The 22,236-nt window shown below is 38.2% G+C and overlaps 1 protein-coding gene across 14 annotated transcripts in view; it reads right to left on the bottom strand.

Moving 5' to 3' along the window:
- Positions 1 to 22,236, bottom strand: part of mef2d (myocyte enhancer factor 2d) — a 103,163-nt gene that overhangs the window by 5,927 nt on the left and 75,000 nt on the right. For 5 of the 14 annotated variants that reach the window (XM_055047389.1, XM_055047397.1, XM_055047395.1 and 2 more), the window contains 5 exons: positions 15,891 to 16,069; positions 13,432 to 13,461; positions 10,186 to 10,303; positions 9,618 to 9,786; positions 3,132 to 3,182 (listed from right to left, as the gene is read on the bottom strand). In XM_055047389.1, the coding sequence (XP_054903364.1) occupies positions 3,132 to 3,182; positions 9,618 to 9,786; positions 10,186 to 10,303; positions 13,432 to 13,461; positions 15,891 to 16,069 (547 nt within the window). The remainder of the gene's footprint in view (positions 1 to 3,131; positions 3,183 to 9,617; positions 9,787 to 10,185; positions 10,304 to 13,431; positions 13,462 to 15,890; positions 16,070 to 22,236) is intronic. The other 9 variants (XM_055047394.1, XM_055047400.1, XM_055047399.1 and 6 more) reach the window with 5 other exon arrangements.

Here is a 22,236-nt window from a genome sequence, read left to right as displayed (position 1 = left end):
ACTGCTGACTATCACATGTTTTCCCCTCATTCCTCTACTTGCTTTACTTGCTGCAAAGTGAACACTTGCATTTTGGGGTTCATCTGTCAAGTTTACTTTCTCCTTTGTGTAAAGGTAGGTAGTAAAACTCTTGAAAGTTTTCACTGCAGTAATAAATAAATTACATACTCTCTAATCTTTACTTATTAATCTGTATACAAGATCGAGTTTCTTCTAGAATACAGTTTGAGCATACAATTTACTTTAGAGTTTAAAGATTTTAGAAGTCGTTATAAAACTTTCTAATTTTTGACTGAACTTCTTTGTCACAGAAGTTTTCATACTGCTTGAACATATTTTACTGCTGCTCTAGAAACACAATCCTTGTTGCATTTTACAAAGATTCGATGTAGAAGACAACACAGAGCATTGCATTACTGTGAATTAATATCAAAAGAATAGATGGTTTTCAAAATGTTGAATACAAGTTACAAAAGTAATACATGCAAATTTATTCACATCTTCTGAACACAACTGCAAGGGAAAAAATGTCTGTACCAGCTTTGAGCATCTAGAGGTAAATGTTTGCCAATTCAATTCAAGCTCAGTCAGATAGGATGAAATTAATCAATTCTGATATCCACTTCACAGATATACAAAGTTTCTTGACGCAAATTCCAACAAACTATATTAAAGTTTGACAAAAATTTAAAAAGTTCAATCTTCCAATTGATGAACTGCTAAACTGAAGACAGAGACTTAAATTAAGGAGCCAAAAAGTTTTCCCAAATGAAACAGCAGTTCTTGTACCCATCAGCAGTGTCAGGCCTTCAGGGTTTCACTTCCATCTCTGACCTTTGGACTTCCTGTAAACTTAAGAAAGTAGCTTTAAATTAACAGAAGCTAAAACCAGCAGCGTCAGTCGCAAGTTAGACTTTTCCCCACCAGTGTTTCCGGACAAAGAAAAGAGTTGCACTAACATCTGACAGCTGTGAACGGTTTGATCGCAGTCTAAAGAGGAACCATTCTGCTTTTGATTAAACTGCTCTAATGATAATTTCAGCGCACGTTTTGCTAAGATGCTCAGGATAAAAACGGTGTGCCAAAAAGCTTTCCAAGGTGTCACCCGCCTCCTGTCTACCTGCCATGGCTCTTTGATCAGCCCCTCCACTCTCACACTCAGCCTTCACCTCCTCCACTGGCTGGAGGCTAAGTCAAAGCTGTCACCGAGTCTGACACCGACTGTTGACGCTGCACTGGGGTTCGCTGCCTTTGACGGTGAAAATAGGATTTTTTATATATTTTTTGGGATTGGGCTCTTTCTATCTCCTCCTTTCCCACAGCATGACACAGTAGATCTCAATTCGAAGCTCCCAATTACCGCATTTCGCCCCTTCGGGTGTGTTCTAATATGTCATATCAGGAGCCATCTGCAGCAATATATCTTGCACAATTACTGGCACACTGAGAGGGGACTTTAAGACAGCACTCCTCCAGGCAATCTGGGTCTGCGCTCACCCTCTTCCTCTAACTGACACACACAGACACACACCCTGAAAGTTGTGCACTCTTGCTGTCCTACATATAAATGCAGCTCCTTTCCTAAGCACACAAACACACACGTACACACAGCTGTGTGGCAGCGAGGCTCACTCTGTCTCTTCCTGTGCGCACTTCATCAACCTGTGCACCGCGGCTCCGGCGTGTGCAGGTAGATAGATGGGGGTGCCACTGGGGTGCCGATGCTGAGGCGAGTGAAAATGGCCGAGTCAGCAGGCCAGTGACAGTGATGAAGGTGAGAGCGGCAGGCCAACCCCCCCTTCCACCCGCCTCCCCACCTCCACGAACATTAACAACACAGTGAGCACAGCCAGAAGCAGACATTTAGTTATAGTGAGGTGTGTTGAGTTGCACTTGCAGCCGTGGTTTCCCAAAATACCGAGGTTTCTTCTTTGCTGAGAAATAAATTTTCTTTTATGAAATTTAGCTATAATCAAATTCTTCTACAGCTATATTCTCGTATAAAATAAATGTGTCTTTTATTGGTGTAACAATAAGAATCTTAATTTGTTCAGTAGGGGAAAAATAGCATTTGAGAAGAATTCATTGATTTTTGCAAAATTAATTAATGGCTTTGTAAATAATTTCATTTTTTATATTTTGAAAGTTGAAGAACTTTAAAAAGAAATTAAAATATTTTTTTAAATAATCAGAACTTTTCCATACCTTTATACAATTAAATAAATCTATTATAAACACATCGACATCACTTTACTAATCATGAGAAGTTCCTCTCATTCTGTTAAAAACAAGCAAATCACTTTCATTTTGGCCTCTGCAGACTAATATAAATTTTGATGCACTTTTCTATTACAGAATCAGAATGTACTTTCTACTGCATGCGACCCATGAAAGATTCAATCTAAAAAGAACATAAGGAATGAAAATAGGCATTTTATTAACAAAAGGAAAAGAAACAACTATTTTTTTTGTAGATTGCATCAAATTGTTATGTGTGCAAGCATTGATCATCGTTTGTATGTTTTCAATGCGTAAGGTCGACTTCATACTTTCACCAACAAAGACTCACTGTGGACTCTTAAGATCTGAAATGCTTACATTTCTGTCGGTGTTGACCATCTAACAAAAACAGTTTCTACCAGAGATGTTGTCCTGAATTCATCTAAACCCTGAACAAACATAATTGTCTTAGTGCAATATCAATATGTGTCTTGAACATAACATCACGGTTGTGTCTATTTGTTTATACTACATTTTTAAATACTTATTTCCTTTTTCTTTGCTCTACCTAAGAGAGTTGCATTTTATTTTCACAAATTGTTATGGTTTCTTGTACAATAACTAATTCTAGAAGACAAAGTACAAAATACTGCCAAATCAATCTTTGCCATATGAACTGAGCTACTAAACTATCAGTTGGATAAACAAAAAGACCATCAGAAGAATGATAGAAATATTTTTTGTTTAGAACTAATCAGATTTGTCCTCATAACCTCCCAAATCATCTAATTTTGAATGCAATTTTACCATTAAATATGTCAAATCTTTAGCAAAGGATTCACCATGCAGCAGATATTTTAGGAAAGAGACATGCTGTAAGCTGTAAGTCTTGAGAGTAGAGAGTACAGTACCAGCAGAGGCCCTCCTCTCTGCCCAAGAGAAAGTTGGACTGAGAAGCCAAGCTGTGGAGGGAGGTGGGAAAAAAAACACAGAAGACAAGCAGTTTTCAGAAAGCTGTAACAGCAGGGAAACAGTGAGACGGATCAGAGGCCGCTCCTGGTCAGTCCTCACACAGAAACTAGACAACAAAAAGACTTAAACAGCTGCTTTAGTCAAGCTGGGATATTAGAGGCAGAGCTGTGTGCAGCAGGAAGTGTGAAAGCTGGATAGTTATTCACATGCAGTGCCTGTTTACTTCCTCTTCCAGTAACAAAACACAGGTGTTTTTTTCTTGAAGTGTGATGAGTCTTAAAGGATCCCTGAATGAAGGCCCTCATTAATTTACAGAAACTTGTTGTTGGTCCTTCTGATGAAATAATTTTATGGTTGAACTTGAACTCTGCTCGATCCTGCAATTTGCTTAGCCTTTAAAAACCTAAATGCTCTATGACAAAAAAAAAATCGTTAATCTCTGGACAAAGACCTTCTCAGCTCTGGCAAGCAGGGGTTTCTCAGAGGCTTGGATAGCCGTCAGCTATTATAACTCTGCAAATGTTCTTCATTTAGGTCACTTAGAAAAGAAACAGGAAGAGAGGAGGAATATAAAGAGAGAAAAAGATGCATAAAGAACACATTTCTTCTTTTAAAGGGAATTGTGAGGTACAAATTAATACACATTTCCTTTCTAGTAAAACATTTTTTTTCCCAAAAAACTACCCTTGCACAAAACACTCATAATACATCCACACATTGCATCACAAAAGTATTCACACCCTTCAAAATTTTCACACCATGTCTACTTTTTGGGGATTTTATGTGATAAAACATACAGAGCAGTTCATAACTGTGAAGTTGAAGAATATAATGATTAATATGTTTTTCTTTTTATTCTGATCAATTCTGGATCAAGAATAAACACAGCCCTTTTATGTGTAAATTAATCTCAGTATAAATGCAGCTGTTCTGTTATTGGCTTCAGAGGTTTGTTAAAAAAAACAGTGAACAAAACCCATCATGAAGAACACAGCAGTTCAGTCAGGGAGGAAGTTTAAAGCAGGATGAGAAAGTTGTATTCGAAGCTTGGAGCTAGAATGAAATGCTTTGGCTTAAAACACATCCAGAGCTGGTAAAGTTCTGACCATTTGGCAAACACAAATGGACAAATAATTCATTATAAAAGACATGTCCAAAAAGATTTACAGCTGTATCTGCAATAAACACAAAAATAATGCTTAATTTTTATGATGCTTCCCAAATATTAACTAATTTGTGTCGGTTCAACACATATAATCCAACTTAAACACATATTTATGATTTTGTATGATAAAATGTAATAAATGTTCTCCAAAAAAATGTCCATAAATGTTTGCCACATGGATGACATTCTTTTGACAAAACATTCTGTCAAAAGAATGTTAATTATTTGGCACAAACTAAATACATCATTTCAGCATTGTGAAGCAAGAGGCTGGAAATGTCATGATTTGTGGAAGATTTAAGTGCAATTAAACAACATGCTTTACAAATCAATATGTCAATATTTCTGATGAAAAGCTGATTATTTAATGGATTGCCTGGTCTTTTTCACATGATGGTGGACTTAATAATATGAAACACACATAAGCTGAGCTGGAAAAACTATTAACCAGCAGGCATTTCTACATAAATGTACAAACTGGCCGTGAATGCTGCTCTGCAGGGCAGCAGTTCATCCATTAACATTTAGATTGAGGAGTCAAGAGGAAGCTGAGAGTCAACAGGTGTACATCGAATTAACTAAGCCTGGATAAAGGGGACGGAAATGAGAGGGGAAAAAACGGAAGTGGTGGATGATTAAAAGGGGGAAGGATGGGAGAAAATAAGATGACAGAAATAATTTCCTTGTGGCGCCTGCAGCGAGGAGAAGTGTAGACGACAGCAAAGGCAAGGAATGGCAGCCAAGCCGTCAATCACCATTTGATAGGGAGGGCTTGTTTGCTCGCTGCGAGGCCACACTGTGAGGAAATCAGAAGCAAAGCAGAAGCAGTATGGGCTGTACTGGTGCCCACGTCTGCCCATGCTGTCCTAGGACAGCACGATTTTCCGCGGTGCTGTGAGAACAGTTTGGTGTGCTGGGAAAGATTCCCACATTTCTGTGGTGCTCCCTTGTTTTCAGTGACAGCAATTCTGTTATCCTGCTCACACACACTCACACACACACATGGTTCAGTGATCCTGCCTGGTGCTGATTCTAGAGTCAAACCTGCAGGAGCTGAAACACTGCCACAATCAGCATCTGGGTTGCATGATCATGGCTAAAATTTAAATCCTGTTTACTCAGTGAAACCGTGGCTGTTTTCAATGCCCCAATGTTTCAGTTAGATTTCCAGAAGAAATCTTATAAAGAAGCGGGACTCCGACATTGTCTTCAATTATAATACGTAAACATTTATTTTTTCTTCATTTGCACAGGAAAGTATGAGTTAATGTGGTAAATATTCCAAAATATAAAGTCAGATGCAAATCATTTGTTGAATTTCAGTGCAATCTGAACTTTGTTGAAGGTTTTCATCTTAACGACTTAAAAAAAATTGTATTTTTGTGAAAATACAATATAAAAGATTAACATTGACACTCTTTTGAAAAGTGACATGCTATAAATGTGCATAACGGTGAGTTGGATTTGATGCGTTAGCGGTCAGACATCATTCACATCTAGAGTGGATGAAAATGAAAAAAGCAAGACGGATTATTGAGGCATTAAATACCATTAGTGATGCAATAAAAATATATTCTGCTACATTTTGTGTTAAAGACAAAAATAACTGGACAAGAAGACTGTAATCTCCTTGCACCAATGGTTTAACGTTTAATGAGAAACAAATGTGTGAGGTGCTTATGAACAGTTTATGTCTGCAATTTTCTGAGTGCTTTTATGTGCAGCAGACATACTGGATGCTGAACTTATTTTTTGCTTCAGGGCAGTCTTATATGTCCAACTAGGAAGGATGATGTCAGACCTCCCTAAAGACTTAAAACAAACAATATCTTTTAGCCAGCAGGGGGCAGCATCACTGCAAACAGGAAACAGTTTGCATTAAAATGCTAAAAAAATTCTCTAAAGTTCTTGAGCTCAGTCAATATTTATTTTTTAGCTCTTAGGCTAAGCTTATTTAATATTTAATGGAGAATGATTTTATGGATTAACTTATAAGAAATACATGTCATTTTAAAACTAGTAATTATTGCCGTGACTGTAGAAGGTTACATGTAACCTTCCCCTGAATTAAAAAAAATGATCCAATTTTTTGTCTTTTTTATTCAATTTTGAAAAGTGGATGAAAAAAATCCCCAAAACATTCCTAGATGATTTAATCAACCTAACAAACAAACAAACATTTAAAAGTGCTCCAGATCAAGCTGCTGTTAGGAACTGTTAAGCGAGTCACGAACTGGAATAATTGACAAACAAAATAGCATTTATTTATGTTAGATGTTTTCCATTATCTCATAAATGTCTGGACATGAAAGATTAGATCTTGAACAATCTCAATGTAATATGTTCCTGCAATAACAGACTTTTCAGAAGTTTATTTATGTAACAGATAATTGTCGAACCATGAAGTGAGGAGGGAATGGTGATGGTTCAAACTGAAATCAAATTTTTTACACTGTTTGCTTTGAGTCTAGCAAATGTTACATGATCAGTTGAGGATGCTAAAATGACTGGGCTGATCTGGTTGCAGAAGGATTTCATTAAGTCTGGATGTCATTTAACATTCACATGCCAATAGGACATGTGAATGAGCTGAGGGAGATTGTTAACTATATAACAATGATTGTTTTATAAGATGAAAATCCCCTGAAGTCACAGCTGTAAACTGTAACAAAAGTAGTCCATATTTTCATGGACTACTTTTGTTCGTAGTCAGACAGAACAATTGATTCATCTTTCAGCTGACAGCCTTGTGTCTTTTTTAAACACAATTTTCTCACTTTTTTTTATCCGTATTGTTGCCTGGATGCTGTCTCTAAAGTGAACAAAAACCTGGAATATCTCTTAAAACGCGCTTAAACCTGTTCACATGAAAGTGTCTTTTTATGCGAACATCAGCGCTGAGACCATCCTGAAATATCAAACATCACATTCTATACAGCAGATCAAATCCTCTTTTTATCTCCTTAACTGACTTTGACAGCTAAGCTACATGTATATCCTTCTTGTAGTTGCGCCACCATAGGAATGTGAGGCCCACATGTATCCCAGCAGTTGGATCTCATGTCTGTCAGCTGAGAGTGACAGCTAAATGGCATGAAAATAAAAAATTGATGCGGTGCTTGTGTCGCTGGTGCACAGCTGCGCCCAGGTTCAGTTTTGAGGACTGAAAGCAGCACAGAGACGCCTTTCATTGAACCGCCGAGCGAGGTGCTGTTTCTGTCATAATGAAGCAGCTCTCTCTTTCTTGGTGACACTTCCAAAGAGCTTCAGATCTTAGCTTTAGGTGGCAGAAAAAGAAGAAAAAAAAACTCTTGGAACAAATCTAATTATCCCATAATCTCTGAGGGGGAAAACGAGTTTTCGCTTTCAACTGAACTGAAAGAGAACGGTGGGGCAACAGGCATTGCATCCAACACACAAATGCAATGCAAGGAAAAGACACTTTGATACTGGGTTTGTGATGCATTTGCATCTGTTTTGGAAATTGTTTAGGTTATTTTCGTCTGTCAGGCTGCTATACACGCCGTGTGTGTGAGGAGTGTATTAACTTGCGAGATAAACAGCAACACTGAGCTGCTTTGCTCTATTTGCTCGTAAGGCATTCACCTGACGTTGGCTGTAAAACTAGAGAAACAGTCAACTGTCACTGTTCCCAAAATAAGGAGGAAGAAATCAAGGGAGGACAAACAGGAAGAAGTAAAATGCAAACCAGTGGCTGCAAGTGATGTTGTGACAGAGCGGACGCTCTACCAACCAACATAATATACTCAAACTAACCTTTAAACCTTTTTTGCTTTTTAGATGAGAAAATAATTTTTATGGTCTAAAACTACAGTTGTCTTTGAGTTTCTTTTACTTTTATAGCGCAATGTTTAAAATGTCAGTAAAAGCTTTGATTACTTTTACTTTTATCTGAAATAACTGCAATGAGTCATCAAATAATTTAATAACATCGCCAGCTGGATGATTATTTGTGTTGCACAATTCTCTCACTTCCACCAATGAGTTGCCTATAAATGCTAAGTGCTATTAGCGGCTATAGAGGAAGACAGTGAAGGAGAGAAAGAAGTGTTGCAAAGAAAGAAGAAGACTAAAAGTATCTCAAGTGTTTAATCACTTTATACTAAACGGAGCTGGAACAGATCAGTGCATCCTCAAATACCTCCACAGGAAATATCCACTACAGGCATCAAACTTTTTTGTTTCTGCAAACGGGTATAATTTTTGTTCACTCTGAAAAATATTAACTTTCAGCTGTGATTGTGAGTATAAAATCTGACATGGGACACATTTTGGCTAACATTGCATTTATTTGCTGATCAAGTAGAGTAATGATGTGCAAAAAAAATATTTTCATACTTCAAACTTAGGACTGAAAGTGATGTGTAATTTAAAAGGCTGTGTTATCCAGTCCCTCAATTTGAGTTTGCTTTCTAAATTTTAAAAGTTAATGTGAACTGTTTGATGCTTCATCTCTCTCTGCATGTGCAAAACTTATTTTATATTTGAAATCTGAGTCTAAAAGTGATTTTTGAACCATATTGTACTTAAAGTAACAAAATGTTTTGTTACAAAAATGAACTAAACTGTTTTAACCAGTATTTTCTCTCATATTTCTTTAGCTGACTGAAGAAGCTCCTACAGAACTGGGGATTTTATTTTTTTATATGTGATTACTTAATTAATCATCAACAATCAATAGTTTACTTGATTACTAAAATAATAGTTTACAACAGTCCAAGTCGATTTGATGATTCATGATCACAAGACTCAGAAGGAGTATGCATGTTTGTAGCAATTTAAAACCAGGTAAATCAAAACTACAGTGAACTGAGGTCATCAGCATATCATCCTTTTCTCCAGGACAAACTTCAATTAAGCTCAACATCAGACTCCCTCAGTTACAACACTCTGCCTAAGCAAGAGTGTGGTCCATTCTTTGGATTGTGAAATCTTGTGCTGGTAGCGCAGCTTGTAGCATCCGTACCAGAAGCTAAATCAGACCGGGACCGCAGAGGGAGACGGCTCATGGAGAAAGGAGGTGGGGTATCTAGGTCACCACAAGATAAATGAACTGCAGCTGGGCTGATGCCACAGCTTTTCTATGTATGGTGTAATTGAGTTGGTTTCCTGAATCAGCTGGAGCGTTTTCTTCAGTAAAAGGTTTGTGGATCAGTTGTTTCAGGGGGGAAAGGTTAATCACCAGGAAATTACCAAATCACTCTAGCAAGTACGTCACAGGTATAAAAACGGGACTTACACCAAGTTATTGAGTGACGCCAGTGTCAGCTGCTGTTGCTGCTGTTGATGCTGTTGTTGTTGCTGGGAGACGACTGGTTGCTGCTGCCAGGCGGCCATGTTGCCAGGCACCAGCCCTGGTGGTGTGAAAGTCTGAAGGGCTGTGAGATCTGCGCTGGTCAGCTGGTACTCTGGGATTAAAGAATGCAAGAAAAGACATTTAGAGAGAAAGAAAGAGAAGAAATGAAGAGGAGGGGGATTGTTTTACATCATACAACTTTCTGCTGCATCAATATTAATCATGGCTAATCCATATTAATGTGAACCTTTGAAGTGGAATCATTCCAGAAGCTCTCACACAATGAACAAAGTGAATATTCATAGTGGTTTATGGCACCACACTGCAAGATTTTCCATCATGGCACTTAATAGGTTTTCATGAAATTGTTTTTTTTTTCTTAAATCTGCATCTTTTCCGTGCCTTTAAATTCAGCCCTGTTGGCAGGAAAGTCTTCCCCGCTCTGATGCAAACTGACAGCTTCAGCCTCGGCTTGCTGTGCGGAGGGGCCGCGCTGCGTTCAGGGACTCACCGGTGTTATAGGCTGTCTGCATGCCGGGGAAGGGAGCAAGGAGACTGGGTGTTGCCACAGAAACCACTGGAGTTGTGAGTGGCTGAGTCACCTGCGAGCTACCTAGCCGCTGAGCATTCTGGGAAAACACAAAAAGTGAACATAAGTTAATGAAGACTGCAGGAAAAATTGACAGCTTTTATAAAGAGCCTCACTGCTCTAACTAGTTTTGATGAGATTTTCTGTGATCTCTATGTGCAGAGCAGCTAATTTATGCTAAATTATTATTTCCTGTGGCAGTTTTGCTCTGATGTAACTTCATCTGAGGCAGAATCCAACACACAGAGAATCTAACCCCCCCAACTGAGATTATCAATGACTTTTTTTCCTGTGGAAAAAATGTCACTTCACTGGGGTCCAGAAGACTCCAGTGAGGAGTTTAAGGAACTGTTTTATCCTTTTATAACCTTTTATTTTATGTGATAAACCAGCAAAAAGTGGTGTAATTGTGATGTGGAACTAAATGAAATATGTTTTGAATATTTTGCTAAAGCAAATGAGTAAAGTCTGGCATACATTTGCAGGTTCCAGTCTTTCGATCACCAGAAACTGACGTTTTTGCACACTGTTGCTTTATAACTCAAACTCAATCAGATTGTGTGAAGTATCAGAAAATATGTTTTCTTTGTAAATCTGGTTGTGTGTTTAGGGGTTTTGCCCTTCTGGAATATGAACTTCTACTTCAGTGTTGATATTTTAACATGCTACTGAGACCTTTTTTTTGCACCACATTTTTAAATCTTTCAGATTTCAAGTTATATCTTCAATTTTATAACTATTCTTTACTTTGTGTTGGTCTATCTCACAAAATGCCAAGGCATGCACTGAAAGTTTGTGAAAAAGTTCTAGCTGTGTGAATGCATTGCGAGGCTCTGTAGGCTGAGAGGTCTGGCTCTGTGTTGTGAGACAATCTGATCTGTTTCCACAAGAAATCAGGCCTTTTGTCCTTATATGGACGGACTGTAGAAGTTCAGAGCACATGACTTCATCCATTTTCGACAACAATAATGGTAATAGTTAACATGTGGCTTCCACTGTGCGGCGCAGGCGATGCAGAAACCTTGCAATGTGACCGAGAACAATTTAGTTACCACTGAAATATTCCACTGTAAACACAGCCTGCTTTACTTTGAGCTGAAATAATGAAGACATTACACACTCTGCTTAGAAAAGCAGAACTCTGTTGTTTTGTACTCACTTTCCTTTACATTTTTCAAAGATTTCCTTAGCAGACTAAGAAAAATCCTGATATCCGAGTTATTCTAATTAACAAATCACTTCATGACTCTGCTGGGCAGATGTGCTCAACATCTCGCCGCATCCTGAGACATTTCGCTCTCTGCAAGAAAATCCTGCCACCTCCCTTCTCCCTGAGGTGCTCAACTTTCCAGCGACAATTTAACATCGTGGTGCGAGATGAGAAAATTCTCGCATCTTGAGGTGGCGTTGGCACGGCAACGCCTGTCGCCAGGACCCGGCGCTCGCATTATGTAGAGCCAGGGTGGAAGGTGTTATGAGAGGTAGGGGCGTGCAGGAGCGTCATGCTGTTAGGAAAGCATGCACTGCCAAGGCTGACGGGAGTAGGACATGAGCGGGAATGAGTGTGTGTGTAGATGTGTGTGAGAGGATGAGAGTTTTCTATAATAAAATGTGAGCAGGCAGGTACGGCAGGAATAAATGCACAATGTGAGGTGAGTTTTTGACCCGAGGTGTGTATATTTATGCAGAAAAACGGCATGCATTTGTGCACGCGTGTGTGCGTAGGACTGAATGGGGTCACATAAACTGAGGCTAACGTGTCCATCTGCGCTCCAGGTTGGAGACTTTGGGAGCTTTCCTCTCTCTGATCCTCAGAGCGGAGACGCTCGGATGAAACCAAACATGCACATGCTGAGCAGCTTTCACACACAGCACAGAGTCAGCTGGTTGCTCCACTTCCCCCAATGTTTCCTCCCGTATAGTCATGCACAAATGTGCCAGGAGCTTTGCCGCAACATAAATATTAATTTGGGATTTCTGATCAAATTTGCTCGAAAATATAAATGAGTTGTTTTCATTTCTAAAACAGAAGAATCAATAAAATGAAGGATTGTTTTCAAATTAAGGATACTGCCTGAAGAGACCATTTGTTCATCCGACAAAAAATATATATATATATTTTCGCAGCAATTGTTTTGAGTCAAAGTTGATATTTAGATTTTGTTTTAGCAGATACTCTTTTCTGTTTTCACATATTTTGGCCCTTGAAACTTTATTAGACTGCATTGGATGTTTATTTTATTTAAATAAACATCAGGTGGTGTGCCAGATAACTGGTCTCTAGACTGCAAAAACACAACTCTTACCAAGTTTTTTTTTCTTCTAGTTTTTAGGAAAAACACCTTAGTGAACTTGAACTAAGAAAAAACTTAATCATTCTTGAATATCCTTTTCACTTCTTGTTTCAAGTGAAAAAAATCTGCCATCAAAACTGATACTTTTTATCAATATTCAGGAATTACTGACTTAAAACAGCCTCCTATATCTTGCTGAAAAGTTACTTTTTGATTTTTTTCAAGTGTACTATGATAGTTACATGAGAAATGACCTACAACGATTTGGAGTTTTTGCAGTGTATTAAATCTTTCAGTAGGAATATTTTCCAAATTACTTGGTCAAATCAACATGGATGCAAAATCCCAGTCACTGGATCCAGTTTCTTGCTTGACTATCAGAGTCCCAAGACCTAATAAAAACTCAGAAAACTTTTAGCATTAGCTAAAAAGAACAAAGGCTATTGAGGGACTCAAAAATATAGAAAATATCTGCAGAAATATTTTTAAGACCTTTTATACATCTTTATCAGAGATGGCAGCACTTTTTTGTCTTGTCCTAGAAACCTGTCCATACATAGATGAAGATAAAATTTTTAAATCAAATCCCGGCAGAACATATTTTAGCATCCTGATTCGTGTCGCTACTGCTACCAGCAGGATGAACCAGCAGAAGCTTTTATCCCCCACAAATTTCAGAAATGAAACAAAGCAACCAGGTGATTGTCTCTGTTGGCGTGTTGCTCTGATGCTCCAGTGCTTTTCCTTCATCGCCTTCGTAGCCTGGCCAGCCCTGAAGGGATGCATCTGCTGACGGTATCAGACTCATGCTCAGTGAGATCACACAGAGTTTGACACCACATCCACGAGGCTGAAACTCTTAAAGTCTATTCACCTCACTCACCAACTCCAGCTCTTCCTCTGTCTGCACGGCCGTTGGAAGACGAGGGGTGGGGAGGAGTAAAAGAAACAGAGGACGTTAAGTTCCTGTGAACTATTTGTGATATAAACAACTCTGTATTAAAAAAAGGGCCTCTGTTTTTCCAAGCTCTGCGGCTCTGCAAAACGATGCTGGAAATCTGAGGAGGAATGATGAGATCCGTATACTGGACTGCAGAAATATTAAATATTTTTAAACATCCTAAGCAATCAGCATATGTTAGTCTGTAAACACTGTGAGTTTCACTTCTCATGCCAGGTTGACTTGTACACTCTGTGCTTCCAGGAATTCCAATAAAAATTAATTTTGTGTTCAGAATAGTCTGTGTGAAGAAATCTCGAACGTACAACATCCTGTAATCTAAAAGACATCTACAGAAACTGATAAGAAGCTTTGGTTCTTGAAACACAGGCCGATCATAAAAACTTTATTTCGCTTTAATGTATTAAAAATTATTTTCACAGCATGAAATAATTTCTATAATCAGGAAAAATTGAAAAATAAAATTCAATTCCTCCCTGTTTTTAAATGCAAGTTCTAAAATCTGCTCAACCTGTTTTAAGCCATATGAATGTAAACTGACTGAAGGTAGGTGTGCATGCTATCTGCTCAAAAATGCTCAATCACTGCCACAAAAACATATGTGTAACTTATTAAATTGGAATAGCAGCAAAACCTATCCTAGCTGCATAAAAAGAAGAGCAGTAAGATGGTTTTTCCTGCAACAAGTTGGTAAAAAATTATTGTTAACCTGTGGAACTTTTGTTTTTTTGCTCTTTATGCTGAAAATGTCACCTAGACATTCACAGGAAGCATTAGAGACAGAGTGCTGAGGGTTCCTATCTTTCTGTATCAGGTGAGCTTCTCGGCCTTCTGCACATAAAAAAATACAACAGCTGCTCATACTAATCATTAAGTAGAGATGTTACAAGGTCTGATTCAAATATCTGAATTAAAACAGCTCCAGTTCCTCCAGATCCATAAAACTTTTCAATAACCAATATTTGGTTTTGGTCCAGGAGTTGTATAAATTAATTGTTTCCATTTTAAACCCCATTTTCCCGAGTTTTTTCTTTCGCTACCATGACACACTAAAGTGTGTCATGGTAGCATCATGTGTATCCTAAAGGAATGCTATGTTACTGAATTGTAATAGACTAAATAAAAAATCTGCAGAATTTGCACTTTTAAAAAAAAATCAGATTTATTAATTAATCATCTGAAAAATTGAAAGTATAGTAGGTTAATAAACAATTATTAGCTGAGACCCTAATATATTTTCCTAAACAAACACGCTGTCCCAATGTTTACATGTTGTCAACCCTGAGCTAAAGAGGCTGAGGGTTCAGTATGTACATCAGAAGGTAAAGATAATTGAAAATAAGCATTCTGCTGCTAGGGATGTAAAACATTTGCAAAGTGTTTTAAAAAGCCACAACATTATGCAGCTAGGTCATAAACACTGTAAATGAACAAGCATTTCAACAGTGAATGCTCATTAATTATTCATGAGCAAAGACGGCCTGACTACTTAAAAAAAAAAAACTAAAGACACAGAGATATGACATTAGTGTCGTCTAAAACGGTTTTTAGCATTACCAGTTCCACACTTAGCATCAATCTTTATTTTCTACTGACAGATTTCCAACAATTCCAAATATAAAATGATGGATGGCAAAGAAGATGTTGAAAGCTTAAAAGGATAAAAATAAAAAAATAAATCAAAAAGAAATGTTCTGTAATCCAGGTAGCCTTCCTGTTCCTGCTGACCTCCTGTAAAGCACAGACTGTTACAGCACAGAGTCTTCTCCCGGGTTATTGTAACTGGATCAGTCCAATATGACTTTTTAGCTCTTCTCCAGATGTTTTCAGAAAGGACATAAATAGATACCTTTTATTTTCTCTCTGTTTTGGGCAGCAGAGTGGTTCCTCTTCAACAGCCATTGTCTGTGAAACATTTACTTCCACAGAATCATAAGATTGCTGTGCATCTTGCATGACTATGAATGCACCTGCTTTTTGGCTCTAATCCTCAAAACTGCAAGAACACAGCTTGAGCAATGTATGACTTTATTGAACAGCATAGCTGTACGAGTCAAATCAGATGCATTTTTAGAAGTAAATAAGGATAACAGCTTTCTTAGCAGTAAAACACACTTTGAAAAATAGGAAGGACTGCATCGCACAGAACGTCACTGGTGAGTTTGTTAAGAGTGGGGCTGAAACAAATAATTGGATTACTCATGAAGAGTTGAGCAATCTAATAATAGTTGACTGGAATATGCTGTTCTTTAATAAAGTCATTTGTATCAGGATGAAGAATCCCAATCTCGACATCTGGTCAACCTCCATATAAAATGATTAAAACCAGTAGTTTAGATTTAAATGGTCAGTCTGAGTCTTTTTCTCCTCACCAGCTGCAGCAGGCTCTTTCCACTCTGTGAAGTGATGACCCTCAGGTCCGGCTTCCGGCTGTTGACCAACTGAGGGCTGGGTGGAGGTGGTGACTTTGCCGGCACTACTTTTCCCAGGCTGTTGCCATTGGATACGGACAGGAGGCCCGGGGAGGCCCTGGCGCTGATGTAGCCATTAGCTGCAGAGACACAGACACAGAAAATAAGAGCGAGGTTTAGTGAAGAAAAAGGGTGGGAGGAAGTTTTGTTTTGGTCTGCTCTGATGTTTTCAGTGTCTGTCTCTACCTGTGAAGTGTGTCTTGTCTGCCGTTGTTGGTGTGTTTGCCTGTCTCATTAACACGTTGGAACTTTTTGTCACACCACATGCTTCTCATCATTTCTGCAGCTCAAACATTGTTTTTTTTCTGGTGGCTCTCTGATTTTCTACAGCTCCTTCACATCAAAATCATGCCATGCTCTCTCCAGAACTATTTTATTTCTGCTCTCAGTATTTGTCTCTGTCTCTCTCTCCTGTCTTGTTCCACTCATCTCAGCTTGGTGTAAACAAAAACACATAATTGTCTCTGGGCTCTTTCCATCTTGCATGGTAAGAAAATATATTTTCTAACAAGTCAGTTTCATGGTCATTAAACCCTGGAAGAAATAGTCTCTAAAAAAGCAAAACACAATCATTTATGAAAGTTTATTGTTTATCTGCATATTTACGAAATAGAATTGCAAAGTGTGTAAATTGAAATCAGTGATTTGAAATGTAAAAATCCTTTACAATTCAGCAAATGACTGAATAATCCAGAGCATTTTATGCTTAAATTTCATGGTTTTGGTGACATAACACAGTTTTAAACAAACAGTTTTTAATAAAAGCCACATTTTATGTAACGACTTTTAGCTATGCATAACCCTGAAAAGAACAGACTATGTCATAGTACTTGGATAACAATTTACAAACAAATTTACAACATAAGTAGATATATAACATACAATTACTTGTAAGGGAAGATGTATCTGCAGCTGACAATAACCTACTAATCAGCAGAAGTCCACTAGATACAAAAAGTTAGTTATTTATTCAGCTAAGAGCCACAACATTCCCTCTCCACAGAGAAAGCTTGGCACCTGCACACAAGGACAGCCTTGAGGTGATCAGTTATTGGTAACGTTTTCCTCTCTGGTTGAATGAATTTGACTATAAGGATCTTTTCTTTGTTTTAATCTGAATAAGACCCTTAAAAATAATAGATGAAATTGATAGTTTATGTGTTTTGCAAACCAGCTGTTTTATTTTGTAAATGTATTTGAAGTTTGGGTGCAGAAACTTACATAATTATGATATGTAACATCAAAACAAAATATAGAATGATGTTGTATAACTTTTCTTAAAATGCCGAAATGCTGAGGATTTAATAGTACCCCAACAATAACAATTGCAAGAACACTGATTTTGGTTGTAGCCAGTAGCAGACTACTTTCTAGAAATATAGTTTATATATTGACAAATGGTTTGTTATTATTAAAACATCGTTAACTTCTGAATATTGATAGCTGGAACTCCTTAAATTTGTTACAATGGCTGCACTACAGTAGGAAGAAAAGCAGGCAGATTGGCAGTGCACAGCAACAAGTGGGGGGCAGGCATCACAGTGTTACTTTATGTTCCAGAAAAAACTGTCTTTGATAAACTAAAGCTTTGAAACTGAAACTTTTAAAATCCTGAAATATCTAGATCCAGAAAACCAGCACAAGTTTCCAAACTAAAATTTTCTGTAAAATTAAACATTTTCCACATTACCAGGTTAGGACACTTTCATTTGTATGGCCTTTCCTTAGTTTTGAAGTTATGATTTTCCAGTAGATGATGTATCCAGAATCTGAACCAGGGAAAGATCAGCCTCTGACTTTTGCCATTTGGTCAGACATATATAAAAACCTTATTAAAGTATCAGATTAACGCAATTTTGGCATTCATAGCAGAGCACAATGTGCAGCTGAGATAATTTGCCTCCCTGTTGTTGAAGAAATATCTAATTAGTTATAGTATGTGTCTGCATTGGCTCTGGTCACAAAAAAAAGCATAAGACCTGACTTGAAATATTAATATAAATCAGCTTACATTTCTGTAAGCACAGCATCTCATTGCTTTCTTTTTAAAAGGGAGATCCCAGCAATATGACAGGCCAAACTGCAGATTATACCAGTGAACACACCTGCCTTTGAAATGGCACAACTGTCACATTCCTCTCCCTTTCACAGCAACACAACCATTGCTCTTAGGATGAATAATACCCGACAGCAAAACTACTCTGTACGCTTTTTCTATTTACTTTGTTTTGACTCTGTTTCTATTCTCCACCAAACACACATTTTTATTACGGTACATGCCATTATGTGCTGGTTTAGAATGCTACTACAAGGAACTTGTTAAATGTAAAACGAGATGTTGGGAAGTGAAGGGTGAAGGAAGAGAGATTAGCTGAGCATCATGACAACAAGCCTCTAGCAGTCTCCAGCCTGTCTTTGGTGCTGAGGTTAAAAGACAAGTCTATTGAAATGAAGACTGAATCACAGTGTATAAGAGGGACAGCAGGGACTTCCCCAGGGACACACACACACACACACACAAACAGATCCAGTACTCCTGTCTGATGGGTGGAGAGAGGGTGTGTGTGTGATAGCAGACTCCTCCATGACGCTGGCTCCAGACGACAGTGGCATGTGACTCTGCTTCATCTCACTTACACAAACAGAGCCCATAAACACAACCTGACAACAACAACAAGTCGATGCTATCTCTGATATCAGCTTAGAGAGAGGGAAGCATGGCAGAAGAGGAGGGGAAGCGAGTAAGGGAGGAAAGACACAAAAGAAGAATGAAGAAAAGAAGAAGTCAAAGTAGGAAGAAGCTTAAACATGTGGTGATATGAACCAAGAAGGTTTTAGTGGTTACACACTTACAGAGATGGGGTTAAACAAAAAGTAAAAGAACAACTACTTAACAGAGAAATTAACTATACCACACAACAAACAAAAAGTAGATGGTAGAGAAAATGAGCAGATTGGACTGGAAGACATTATGGAGGAAAAGAAAGAAACTGAGGGAGTAAGTGAAACAGGATATGACCGAGCAGGAGTTAAATGATAGGCAAACAGATAGTAAGATAAGCACAAAGAAAGACTGGGAAAAAGAATAAGTCTACACATTTGAGGGAGGAGGAAGGAAAAAAATGGCCTATGAATGGAAAACATGCACAGAATGTGGATGATTAAAGTATGAGAACGCAGAAAAATCAGATCAGGGGATTTCAATTATGAGAAAGTGGAGGAAAAAAAAGAAAAGGAAAAGGAATGAAAGAGGAGTGTGGGAAACTGGAGCAGACATGATGCACTAAACAAAGAAATGCAGGGAATCAAAGAAGAAAGCAACCAGAAGAAATAAGCTGCAAATGTATGGAGTCACTGAATGTGGTAAGATGAGGACTGCAAATCCCAGCAGCCACCTGGACAAATTATTCACCTGTGTCCCGTTAGTGCACGGTTCCCCCCATATGCATGCATGTTGACATCAATAACTGATGGACATCTGCAGTCAGCTTATGTTCATGTCTGTGGGAGAAGCAGTGGCTTGGTGGTCACCCAAGGGTTATGAGTTCAATTAACATGTGAGTTTTCCTCTGTGAATGTGAAGTTAACATATGTTTTACAGCTGAACCCAGGCGCAAACACAGTTCCCTTTCAGAAAACAGCCTGTAGAACTGGTATCCTTTGTGTGTTTATACTGTATTACTATGTACAGCTGGAGTTCAGTTCTAAAGAGTTTTGGTGTGCTTTACTTTAACCACAAAGCCTAAAAACTTAGCTGACCGAAAGACAACATTGACGATTCGTTGGGGTTTGGAGACACTTGTTTCTGAATCACACAATTTAAGTCAGGTCTGAATTTTGATATCCAATTTCTTTTTCCCTTTTGAGTAATGGGACTTAAATAATTTGAAAAAGACTTCAAGTTCTTGCAGATTGATGGCTTTCTACAGTCTTTTTTAAGGTCATTTGCAAATTTCTTCTTTTCATTAACCTTTTTTTATCATATCAGACAAAATTACAAAGTTCCATAGTTGCTGCTCATAAACAGCTATGGATTCTAAGAAAATGCTATACTTCTAATATTTACAGGTTTTAACAACAAAATAAAACAAAAATCAGAGACAAGTAAAGAAAATGTCCACCTTTACCTTAATTAAGGGTGTACTGACTAACAGAAGCTGTGTAAATGAAGATGGCACCCAGCTTTTAATGTGCTCATTTGAATTCTGCACCCTTCCACAATAAGCTGAACACAACCGCAAAGAGAAAACAACTGAGATTCAGCCTTGCATGTTTTTAAAATGTGTCAGACTTTTATGAAAAATTGGTTGTACAACAAACTGTACCAAACCAGTTATTTTCAAAGACTAGGTTTGCAGGTTTTATATAAAGAACTGTTACCTTGCAACATAAATGTCCTCCATTTTTTCTCTTTTGTGGTTCAAATCCCTTGCTAGAGTCTATCTGCATAGAGTTTGCATGACCTCCCTGCACATGTGTGGTTTTCTGAGTACTCTTGCCAATCCAGACAATTAGGTTGACTGGCCTCTAAACTGTGTGTAAGCATGGTTTTTTGTCCTGTGTGTCTCTGTGTTGCCTTGTGATGCACTCGCCTCTCACCCTAAGCGGGTACAAACAATGGATGGATGGAAAGGGAAATGTACTGGAAAAATATGTGTAAATATATGGTTATTTTCTGTACAGAAAAGTTCACCGCAAATATAAAGTCATTTCGTAGCAAAAGTTGACTGTTTGGTTTTGCTTCCAGATCCCATAACAGTAAATGTGGATGAGTTGTAGATGTGGCCAAAGCCTGATTTTAATCAATCTGTTAGCAGTTTGCATAGTGTACATGTTGAGTTTCATTTATTAGTTTTAAGAACCTTGTTGCTGCAATTTAATTGACTTTATTTCAATGCTGACAATTAAAGCAGAACTCTGAGAACCAGTGGAACAATATAGACGAGCATCTGCACTAACAGATGGCACTAGAGGAGCCTGTGGTACCCAATGGTTCCAGCACATGCCACATTACTGCAATACTCCTGATTTAAACTGAACTAATGACCCTTGTTGTATGTCTCCTCCTTTTTTAATTTTCCTGCAGAAAACCAAAATCATCCAACTTTAAATCTTTTATGTAAAATGAGAGCAGACTCTGTCGAAAAAAAAAAGAAGATAATTGCAGTTCCTTGCTTGATTATACATGGAGGTCCATGCTGCATTATGAGCTGATTTATGCTGTGTGTGTCTTTATGCGTGCAGCTGCGTCCTGCTGAGTGAGTCCCTGAAACACTTTAAATGTTTGTGGCTTTTATTCATCTAAATTGCTCGTGTTGATGCATTTCCTTGTAGCCCTAACATGTGTTCTTAGACTATGAATGTACATGTGTTGGTACCCTCTGCGTATGCGAGTATGTGTGTCATGTCTCCTATTACACGAGGCCGGGTGTGGGAATGTGTGGAATGCTTCATGACGTCAATGGTGACATTCCCTGAGCTCTTACTCCCCGGACAACAGCTGAGACCGGCACATCCAAGAGAACAGGAGAAACAGGAGGTAAGAAGGGATGACAGAAGGAAGGTGAGGACGGGATTAGGGAAGAATAGTAAAAAAGTCCAAAGTAAGGCTAAAAGGGGTGAGAATAAGACATAGGGAATTGAGGCATAAATAATGAAGGAAAAAGCATCAGAGAGGGCAAAAATACATTGTGCAAAAAGGCTAAAAAGAAGGAATCAAAAAGAGGAGGATGAAAGTTAAGATGCAAGAAGAGGTTGATGAACACTGCGATAAAAATGGAGAGTGGATGAGTGCAAAAGGAGAGTGGCCGGCCATCTGGGAGGATCGGGTTACCTCAGATAACTTCTGAGATTTTGATACACAACAATGTTGTGACATAATTACTGCAACCTGGAGAAATTACAGGGGAGAACATTTAGATTAAAACACAGCCATCAGCAGCAGAAGCAGATTGTTAAATCTACCCCAAATATCAAATAAACTATGAAATTCTTGAGTCTATTTTTAGGACTTGGTTCAAGATAGGCTGGAACAGTCTGCAGTGATGATTTGCAATAACAAGGTCCCGGGTTCAAATCCAGAGTCTTTCAGTGTGGAGTTTGAATCTTCTCCCTTTGCATGCAAGATTCTTTCTGGGTACTCCGGGTTTCTCCAACAGTCTGAAAACATCACTTTTTGATTAATTGGTCTAAATTTTCCTTGAGTGTACGTGTGTGTTGCTGGTTGTGTGTCTCTGATGGACTGGTG

The sequence above is a fragment of the Poeciliopsis prolifica genome, unplaced genomic scaffold, assembly GCF_027474105.1.
Source record: "Poeciliopsis prolifica strain line A6 unplaced genomic scaffold, Auburn_PproV2 SCAFFOLD025, whole genome shotgun sequence".
NCBI classification, from domain to species: domain Eukaryota; kingdom Metazoa; phylum Chordata; class Actinopteri; order Cyprinodontiformes; family Poeciliidae; genus Poeciliopsis; species Poeciliopsis prolifica.
This window is presented reverse-complemented; position numbering and strand designations above follow the sequence as displayed.